The 10,804-nt window shown below is 35.8% G+C and overlaps 1 protein-coding gene across 1 annotated transcript; it reads left to right on the forward strand.

Annotated features, from left to right (window-relative positions):
- Positions 1–1,329: 1,329 nt before the first annotated feature.
- hhex (hematopoietically expressed homeobox) lies at positions 1,330–6,700 on the forward strand. Its single transcript, XM_051667972.1, has 4 exons — positions 1,330–1,965; positions 4,166–4,344; positions 4,461–4,511; positions 5,713–6,700. Exons 1-4 carry the CDS (start codon positions 1,656–1,658, stop codon positions 5,866–5,868), a joined length of 696 nt encoding a protein of 231 aa, XP_051523932.1. The 5' UTR covers positions 1,330–1,655; the 3' UTR covers positions 5,869–6,700.
- The last annotated feature ends 4,104 nt before the right edge of the window (positions 6,701–10,804 follow it).

The raw sequence follows: 10,804 nt of genomic DNA on the forward strand, positions 1-10,804 counted from the left end.
TGCATAAGATATTTCGGTTTTTCAGAGAATGTATTTTTAACGTGTATTTTGTCTTACTGTACTGGCAGAGTTTTTATAGTCAAAACAAGTGAAGTAATCCAAAGTATTTAGATTACATTACTGACCTTGAGTAATCTAACACAATACAAATTACATTTAACAGCATGTATTCTGTAATCTGTAGTGGAATACATGTCAAAAGTAACCCTCATAATGCTGCTGATATACTGTTAAAACACAACTGATGCAAACCAACTCACTTAAACAAACATATAGTCTACTTCTTTTGCTGTTGCTTTTCGTGTGACTTTGAAACTGCCAGATAAATTAAAATTGTTTTTCCGACAGCAATAAAAGATTTAGCATCATTACCCTATAGGAAACATCTTCATATAGCTAATAATAGTGGATATTTTCCATTAAAATAATATTTCGGGTTCAATATAAATTAAGCTCAGTCGACAGCATTTGTCGCATAATGTGCATAATGTGGATTACAAAAAAAATTAATAAATAAATAAAATAAAATAAAGTTGGAGGTTACAATGAGGCACTTACAATGGAAGTCAATGGGGCCAATGTTTTGAGTGTTTAAAGGCAGAAATGTGAAGCTTATAATTTTATAAAAGCACACATGAATTCTTATGTGTTATTTGAGCTGTAAAGTTGTTTAAATCGTCATTTTTACAGTCGTTTAAGAGGACTTACGTAGTAATGGCAACGAAGTTGTAAAATTGGAAAACTTTACACATTAAAGGGTATTAAGCACTAAAATCATGTTAACACACATATTGTTTACGTCTTGTGTCTTTTGAAACAGTGAGTATTTTAACGTTTACAGATTGACCCCATTGACTTCCATTGTAAGTGTCTCACTGGAACACACATTTGTGCTTTTATTAAAGAAAAGGAGGGACGAGTCAAAAAAAATATTATTATTATTATTATTGTATTTTTTTATTATTATTATTATTATTATTATTTTTTTTTTTTTTTTTGTGGTATTATGCCACAAATGCTGTCCATTGATCTTAACTTGTATTGAACCCGGAATATTCCTTTAATCTCATAAAGTGCATTGATTATAAATGATAGGCCTATGCATATACAAATATGTATAGGCTTATATAGATTTAGTGTAGTCTATAGAGGCCTAAACGCCTAGCAAAAAATAAATAAATAAAAATGCACTAGGACATAGTATTTATATGTTGTTGTTGTTTATTATTATTATTATTATTATTGCTTTATACGCAAAAGATACTCTTCTGTTAGTTTGGCCCAAAAATGAAACATCCAACATCTCATATTAGCCATAACATAAACTCATTAATTATGGCATTATATGTGTGAAAGGGCAGTCTTGGTCGTCGGACTGAAATGAGAATGTTTTGAAATCATATCCAGCACATGCACAGCTTTCCAGGTGCATCCTGACTTTCTCCTGGTTTCTCCTTCATCTTCATCTCATTCTTCTCAGAGAGCCAATCAGAGCGCGTGTACCTGCAGGAAGTTTGACCCGTTATTCTCCTCCCTCACTAATAACCTCCTGCTTTACTCATCGCGCAGCCCGACAAACCACATGGAACCAGGAGCTGCAGTACAGGAACACTGACACCGGTTTACTCAGCAGAAGTTCGTCTTCATCTCCAGTCATGCAGTTCCAGCACTCTCTGTACGCCCCGACCCCCGTGCAGCCGGTTCACCCGACACCCTTCTACATCGAGGACATTCTGGGCAGAAACACGTCCACGTCCAGTCCCGTGGTACCGACACCGACTCTACCATCTCACAACTCGTGTTTCACCAGTTTGATACCCTCATACCGGACCCCGATCTACGAGCCCACGCCGATCCACCCGGTTCTGTCCCCGCACGCCCTCACGGCCACATACGCGTCCGTATACCCGTTCCAGCGCTCCATGGGAGACTTTACCCACGCACTGATCCGACACGACCCACTGGGTGAGAGCATAATCTAAAATCTCATTTTCATATAACAGTTCTCATGCTAAAACATTTCTTTTCTGAAAACATCAGGTGGTACAAACTTTAGGATTAACCAACTAGGTGCGGGGGCGGACTGGCCATGGGGAGCACCGGGACTTTTCCCGGTGGGAAAAAAAAGGGGCCGGAATGGGCCGCAAAACGGCACTGCAATATGCCGAAGGGGGCCGCAACATATATGACCGCTATATATATATATATATATATATATATATATATGAGGTCTGTTTACCAAAAGGTCATGTGGTTAATAATATCAACCAGACTGACCTGAAGAGGAAGCATGTCTTTATTTCGAAACTGTAGTTTAAAGCACATTATAAATGCATGAGACTAGTACTTAAAAGGAGCGCAGTGGAATAATTCATTGAGAAGCGGTTGATATTTGGGCATGTGTTTAAAATACCCCTGTGTGGTTAAAAATGCCCTCTTGAGATGCTGTGTTAACACCAGTGCTGGTCTGTGCTCAGCAAGCCCTGGCCCTTTCCGTTCATGCCGGAAATCTTGAGCTCTCGATAGGAGTCAATGTGCTTTCAGAAGCTGTGAGATGTTTTCCTGGAGCAGGACTCGTGCACACTGCTGATTATTTTATCCACATCCTCAATACACACATATTCAGGAAACACTCGACTTCTGATAGCCGAACAGATTGTTCGTTTCCTTTCATTGGGCTGAACCTTTTTAACAGCTACCAAAAACACCTCACGGGACATGAAGTGCAAATAAATAAATAGCTTACATTTATATATGACAAAACAATTTTATATATCAGCAAATGGCATATATAAATTTGTTCATTAGAGTTCATCATATAGATACTGTAATTAACAACGTTAATATTTCGTGTTACATCTAACAAATAACATATTTAAGGAATATTCTGAGTTCAGTACAAGTTTATCTGAATGGACAGCATTTATGCATAACGTTGATTAACACACACACACAAAAAATAATAATAATAAAAAAAAACTTTCGCCTTGTCCCTCCTTTTCTGTACAAAAGCACAAATGTGTGTTCCAGTGAGACATTTACAATGGAAGTCAATGGGGTCAATAATCTGTAAACGTTAAAATACTCACTGTTATCAAAAGTATAGACACAAGACATAAACAATATGTGTGTTAATATGATTTATTTAGTGTGATAAAATCACTTACTAACCACATCTGTGGAAAGTTAGAGACAATTTTACAACTTCGTTGCCATGACGACATAATGCTGGTAAACCCTAATCAAATAATACATGAGTTTTAACAGAAGAATTCATTTAAAGTGCTTTTAAAAATTATAAGCTTCACATTTCTGCTTTTAAACCCTCCAAAAATTGGCTACATTCACATCCTTTGTGGGTGCCTCTCTGTTACCTTGATTTTACAGGAGGGACGAGTAAAAAAAAATAAAATAAATAAATAAATAATAATTCTTTTTTTCTTTTTTTTTTTTTTTGTGGTAATCAACATTATCCCATAAATGCTGTCCATTGACTTTAACTTGTAGGCTATTAAACCCGGAATATTCCTTTAATATATATAATTAATAGATATTTTTATATAGCCTATAATACCATAGTCTACATCAGGGGCGGGGCCAGGATGAGGTTCGGGCTCCTGTCTCCCCCTGGTCTACATATAGTTGATCTTTTTCTGTTATGGTATTATGAATTGTATAGGCCACAGAAATGATTTTTAATATATATATATATATATCCCCAGCGTTGTTAATTGCATGTTTTAGAGGGGATAAATCGCAGTTTCCAATGTATTTTGTGAGTGGATTGGACGGATGTTCACCCCATTCACCAGATTAACCAACAGGAAACACATTGACGGAAATTTTGCCATAGTCCTCCTGCTCATAAAGTAAAACTTTCAACGGATGTGAACGCTGACAGACAGTCCCAAAGTGATTCCGTCCGCACATACAAATCAAACACACTTTTAACAGCAATCTGCACTGTCAACATGTTTCAGCTAATGCAAATAAAGTGTGCGTCATGTGGTGACATCTACAGATTTTATTCATGTCAAAATATCTTTTAATGAGACAAATCAACCTGACTACATACCAACAACAAAACAGCACATTTCACTTCCATGTGATAAAACGAAACATTTAAATGTCAATTCTTGCACACGTTTGCATCTTTTTTCTTCAGGTAAACCTCTCTTGTGGACTCCGTTCATTCAGCGTCCTCTTCATAAGAGAAAAGGGGGACAGGTTCGGTTCTCTAATGATCAGACCATCGAGCTGGAGAAGAAGTTTGAGACGCAGAAGTATTTGTCTCCTCCAGAGAGAAAGAGACTCGCCAAAATGCTGCAGCTCAGCGAGAGACAGGCGAGTAACGTCACCAGACAGAAGGATTATTTATGTATTTATTGGTTATAGATGATTAGTCATAATGATTTGTTTTCTTGAGGTTTTTTATCTGACTCATGTAAATTTGTCCGCAGGTGAAAACGTGGTTCCAGAACCGTCGGGCGAAATGGAGGCGACTGAAACAGGTGAGAAAATCAGATATTCTTAATTAAGTTGACGAAAACACCCCAAAGTGAACAGCTTTATAGAAAGTCACACATTAAGGTCTTTTAAGACATTAAGACTTTCTGAAACGATGTGTATTGTAAAACAGATCTAAACCAATAGAAATGACTTTTATCATTTTAATAATTATCCTATCTTATGCGTCATCATTAATTATCCAAAATAATAATTAATTCTGATTTCTAGTTCATGATTACTTAAAGCGCTGTAGACCTTATAGCACATATAAAACAAACAAAACACGGATTAGTGAACATAAAAAATATTATTTAGGCTAAATTTTATATAGTAACTAATTTTATACATATTTTACACAGATTATAATGTTTTTCTACACTTAAAGTAAATAGCTACTTCTGTCCTAATTGTTATCATTAATGATATAATAGTAAATTAAAATAACAGCTCATGCAAAAAAAAAAAAAAAAAAAATACACAACAGGGCCTTTGAACTGAAATAAAATAAAATATATTTTATAAGAAAAAAATATTTTATATTTCAGATTAATCTGCTTTTAAAGAAGCCTACCTGTAATCTTAAAAACATATATTGTAGTAATTGTCCTAATTATTATTCTTAAATAATAACCCTAAATAATTTCTGGAAAATAAGGTTAAATTTACATCAGTATAACGAACGAAAAACAAAAAACATTTAATATATATATATATATATATATATATATATATATATATATATAGTTGGCTAAAACATTGACAACTGAAAGCAGAAAATAATAAATATTATATAGGCTACATTTTATATAGTAATTTATTTTATACATATTTTTACAAAGACTATAGTGTTTTTCTACTCTTAAATAAATACTTTATTATTTCAGTAATAATAATAATCCTGTATAAGTGCTATCATTAATGATATAATAGTAAATTAATTTTATTTAAGATTTATCTGCTTTTAAAGAAGGTTACCTGTCATTTAAAAATTATATACTAATTATTATTCCTAAATATAACCCTAAAGAACGTCTTTAAAAATGGAAAATTTAATTGACATTTAATGAACAAAAAACAAAACTCTAAAATAAAATAAATAAAATAATATATATACACATACACACACACACAGTTGGCTAAAAAAGTTGAATTGAACATTTGAATTGAAAGCAGCACTGACACTTTCCGTCTGTGTGTAAACAGGAGAATCCTCCGAGCGGTCAGAGAGATATCGAGGACGGAGGCGAGCAGAGAAACTCGGACAGATCGAGTCCTGATGTGATGCGCAAACGCGGCGAGCTGGAGTCAGACATGTCCGATGATTCTGACCAGGAACTGGACATTGAAGAAGACACTTAACAAACGATTATGTACTCATCATCAGCATTGTAAATACTGTAAAATATTGTACATTTGTCTACTGTAATAGAAAATAAATTAATGGATGTGTAGATCTCGGTTTAGCTGTGAAATGTAGCAGATTTCCGTGTGGTGGAGTGTAAATATTATTATTTTTTTCAATAAACAATATTTTGGGGATAACAAAACTATCAGATTGCATTACACGCACCACATTTTTGCCTTGTAGACTTCATTATATCATTATAATACATTAATAAATCAACTGTCCACATTAAAAGTACTCAAAAATATTCCTGGCAAAATTAAGATTTCATTTTTAAATTTCAAATTGTTAGATTTAAATATGCCTAACTTTGCTAAGTATAAAATTAGTTTAATTAACGCCAAATAGCCTAGTTGTTTAAAACTTGAATTAAAATTCAATTTTAAAAGCTTACTCATTATTTTGAATTAAACACTGCATATTTATTCTGAATTTATAATATGTAAGCCATTTAAAAATATCTCAAAATTTGTCACAATGTAAAAAAGCCCAAATCTTAAATATTTTTTTTGAGTGCTTGAATTGTAAGAAGAGAAAATGTCAAGTGTTTAAACAAAACAGTGTTTTATATCATTTAAATATAGCCTATTTAGAGATGAAAGAATAACAAATATTGAAATGGTTTCAAAGTGCATTATTTGACCTATTAATTCAGCAAATGTGTCTCCAGATTGGGACAATAGGGACATGAAAAATGATCATTTGTTAGTGACTAATGTTATTAGGTTAGTCTTTTATCTTCTATTCATTGTAAAGAATCCTTCTGATAGAGTCATCATGTAGCAGATTATCTGTTAGTCATTAAAATCAATTAAACTGTATCACTTCCTCAATGAAACAATCATCCTTTAACAGCACTTTGAGATCTGGGTTTGGTCTGATTTCTGTAGCACACTGTAAGCCACAGATTCACAGCACCAACATTGCTCTTGTCTTTGACTGTTCAATCAGCAGTTTCAACTTCAAATAGGTTATCGCTTCGAACAAGACAAACATGCTCGAGTTTGTGGTAATCATGAAGTTAATGATTGTAAAACTAAGAGGATCCTGTGCCATGAATCACTGTGTTTCTGTGCAGCTGCGAGTTCAACAGCCTCAAAACTGGTGAGAAACTTCCAAAACCAACACCATGACCATCCATTCGGCCTGAATTGAGAAATGCTTCACATATCCTGATCAGGAAAAGAAAGCTGAATGTAAAACGGTTCCAAAGTGCGGTGTGTGTGGAACAACTGAAGTCTTTTAGCTTCAGTTTATCTTATCAAGTACCTGACAAGAGTTCTTTCTCTGGCTTTCACAAAACCTTCTGAAAGTTTCCTTTCCCACCAAACCTGAGATTCATTTACATAACATCTCTTTGTTTACCTCTAGAGTTTCATAAGAGATCTCCACAATGTCTACTGTGCAATAAAAAGTCAAGAGATCTCAATATGAACTCAAACATGAACTCCAAAGACCAAATGATCTCTACATTAATTGTATAGCTCTGTAAGTCGATATTGTGGCTATTCTTACTCCAAGGAATTTTAGGAGAAACATCTGAGACAGAGTTAAAGAAATGCTTCAGGTTCAATACAAGTTAATCTCAATTGACATAATGTTGATTACCACAAAAATTAATTTCGACCTGTCCATTGTCAAATGGGGCACTTACAATGGAAGATAATGGGGTCAATCTGTAAATGTTAAAGTACAGTTTCAAAAGTATAGACAAAAGATGTACACAATATGGGTTTTAACGTTATTTTAGTTTGATAAAATCACTTACTAACCTTTTCTGTGTGAAGTTATAGAGAATTTTACAACATGAGTCATGACGATGCAAAAAAAAAAAATCATGTCAACTGTATCTGAGAAAAAATGTTGTGTTGATACGAAAGCAATCAAAAGTTATAGCATTACAAAAATAATTTATCATAGTGTCCAAAAGCCTCTCCAAACAAATAAAACATAATAATTGTACATAAGAACTAATTACACATACAAACACAACAATGACTGAAGGTTTTCATAGCATGCAGACATGATTTTAGTAATGAGATTTCACAGAATGAGTTTCATTCTGTGTCATTTGAGTCATCATTGAGTCTGTGTCATGTATTTGGCGCCATCTCCTGGTGGCCATATGTAACATTGTGCTTCATGTGGATTATCTAATGATCTATACATCTGATTATCTTGTGTGTGGACTCGTTTGAAAGATAATCACCTCCTCTAAATAATGTTATGTGATATTTTATGTTCCTTTTATTTTTTTATGAAGTAATAAGTGAAAACGCAGCATATAAGCAACACCAACATAAACAACATATACTTAGCTATTACTCACTATATTTTTGTTGGCTGGTTGTATTCTACTCTTTAAGAGCTTTTCAACAACATATGATTACAATAATATGTAAAGTGCAATTTTTGTTTTGTTTTTATAAATGATCAATCTTATTTGTCTGCAAATTTTAAAGCACTTGTTCAGTTTTGGTCATAATGTCTACATGCATTGGAAAGTAGAACTTCTTTATTTTAAATGTATTTATTTATTTTTTATCCCCTTTTCTCCCAATTTGGAATGCCCAATTCCCAATGCACTCCAAGTCCTCGTGGTGGCGCGGTTACTCGCCTCAATCCGGGTGGCGGAGGACAAGTCTCAGTTGCCTCCGCTTCTGAGACCGTCAATCCGTGCATCTTATCACGTGACTCGTTGTGCATGACACCGCGGAGACTCACAGCATGTGGAGGCTCATGCTACTCTCCACGATCCACGCACAACTTACCACACGCCCCACTGAGAGTGAGAACCACTAATCGTTGCCACAAGGAGGTTACCCCATGCGACTCTACCCTCCCTAGCAACCGGGCCAATTTGGTTGCTTAGGAGACCTGGCTGGAGTCACTCAGCACACCCTGGATTAAACTCATGACTCCAGGGGTGACAGTCAGCGTCAATACTCGCTGAGATACCCAGGCCCCCAAAAGTAGAGCTTCTAAGATTTCAAACAATACCTATTTTGTGTTGGTCAAGACTGTAGTCATTCATATTTTGAAAAAAAAAAAATTATCGCGGGCCCACGGGCAAAAGGCTTAATGTTTATAGACTGGCCACATTCACTTCCATCGTAAGTGCCTGACTGTAGCTTAGAGTTTTGCTTTCAAATTGAAAATATTCTCCATGTTAAACAATATTCTGCTGCAAATGCTGTCGATTGAGCTTAACTTGTATTGAAACCAGAATATTCCTCAATACTTAGGCCACGTCCACACTAACACATTTAAGTTCGAATCTAGCTCTGTTGATCAAAGTGGTGTGACATCTGGAGACAAACATTTTATGATCTTATTCGGTTCTTATTCTGTTTACCTCAGTGCACATGTTTAGATAGGTAATCATTTTATGGCCCAGAGTGAATCAGACGGTCAAGCAGAAAATGTGCCGCTCATTGAGACGAGCCTCTGACGGCGATATAAAAGCTCCATCTCCATGTGAATTAGGCCTAATTGAAAAGTAAATAACACACTCGAGTGAACAATAAGCCCTGAGTGATGTTTTCCTGGGCTGCCGGAGGAATCTGCCCTGCCTTTCCCTCACCTGACATGTCACCAGATGCAGCTAAAGGCCAAACGCGCCACTTGTTATGGAGAGTAAGTGGTCTCTTTGACAACAACTGGTCAAATATTGACCTGGCCATTGGAGAACAGAGGCCGATATCCCTGGAGGACGTCCAGTGGGTCTGATAGTTTAATTGACGACAACTCTTGCTTCATCTGATCAATTAGTGTGGCTCTTTCTAGCCTGTTAGCTTTCATTAAAGTGCTGCTGTTTGTCGTGTGTCACGTTTTAAAACTCCAATCAGTCTTTTCCATGATGACACAGAGTTCTGGGCTCTTAATGCCATGTTTGTTCCTTTTTCATGATGAAAGTGTTCAGGCAGACCTTCAGATGGCTTTTATGTATGGCCATGAATGAGGTTTTGATGGGAGGAGAGACACTGGCCTGATTAATTGGTCTCGTAACTAAAGGATGTAAGTGATATGTGATAACAAGATTTCCATTAAAGATTATGGAGCAGTGATTAGCCCTTTCCAAAGCAATTAGTCTCTTTCTCAGGGAATCTAAAGACACAACATTAAGAGTTCAGCTGGTTTTCTTTTGATCACTGGCCCCAATAACTCCAATATCAACCGTAAGGAAATCCACACAGTGGCTGTTAAAGTGACAGTCCTGATAATCTGACACTACAAACACAAACCATGAAGAATTAACAACATTGTTTTCTCACATTTGGCTCCAAGTATTAGAAAATTTAGATTATATTTGCTGTCTGACCCTCCTAATTAAGGCTTAATTCCACCAAGGAAATCAAAACAAAAGGTACATATTTGATAAGAAACATTTAAACAACATTTTAGTAACCATAACACAATCATGCTATTACCATAAGCACTTCTTGGCTGGTAACAAAATACGTTCTTTAGGTATGCTTCCTAGTAGTATGAAAAGATTCTGGACATACTACATCCAGGAACGTGGGTATTGACCCGCAACCCCAATATATAACGTAATAAAAACAACCGTGAAAATATTCTACTCTGGAACAACTTCTTTTTATTATTATTGATTTTCTCCCCAATTTGGAAGTCCTCGTGGTGGCATAGTGACTCGCCTCGATCTGGGTGGCAGAGGATGAATCTCAGTTGCCTCCACGTCTGAGACCGTCAATCTGCGCATCTTATCATGTGGCTTGTTGAGCGTGTTACCATGGAGACGTAGCACGTGTGGAGGCTTCACGCTATTCTCCGCGGCATCCACGCACAACTCACCACACGCCCCACCGAGAGCGAGAACCACATTATAGCGACCACGAAGAGGTTACCCCATGTGACTCTACCCTCCCT

The sequence above is a fragment of the Myxocyprinus asiaticus genome, chromosome 32, assembly GCF_019703515.2.
Source record: "Myxocyprinus asiaticus isolate MX2 ecotype Aquarium Trade chromosome 32, UBuf_Myxa_2, whole genome shotgun sequence".
NCBI lineage: Eukaryota > Metazoa > Chordata > Actinopteri > Cypriniformes > Catostomidae > Myxocyprinus > Myxocyprinus asiaticus.

What these genes read in the sequence shown, in the direction of transcription:
- hhex (XM_051667972.1), top strand. Translation starts at nt 1,656, where the DNA reads ATGCAGTTCCAGCACTCTCTGTACGCCCCGACCCCCGTGCAGCCGGTT. An exon ending in TGCAGCTCAGCGAGAGACAG is followed by an intron (nt 4,345 to 4,460) that starts GCGAGTAACGTC and finishes ATTTGTCCGCAG; the next exon opens with GTGAAAACGTGGTTCCAGAA. An exon ending in AATGGAGGCGACTGAAACAG is followed by an intron (nt 4,512 to 5,712) that starts GTGAGAAAATCA and finishes GTGTGTAAACAG; the next exon opens with GAGAATCCTCCGAGCGGTCA.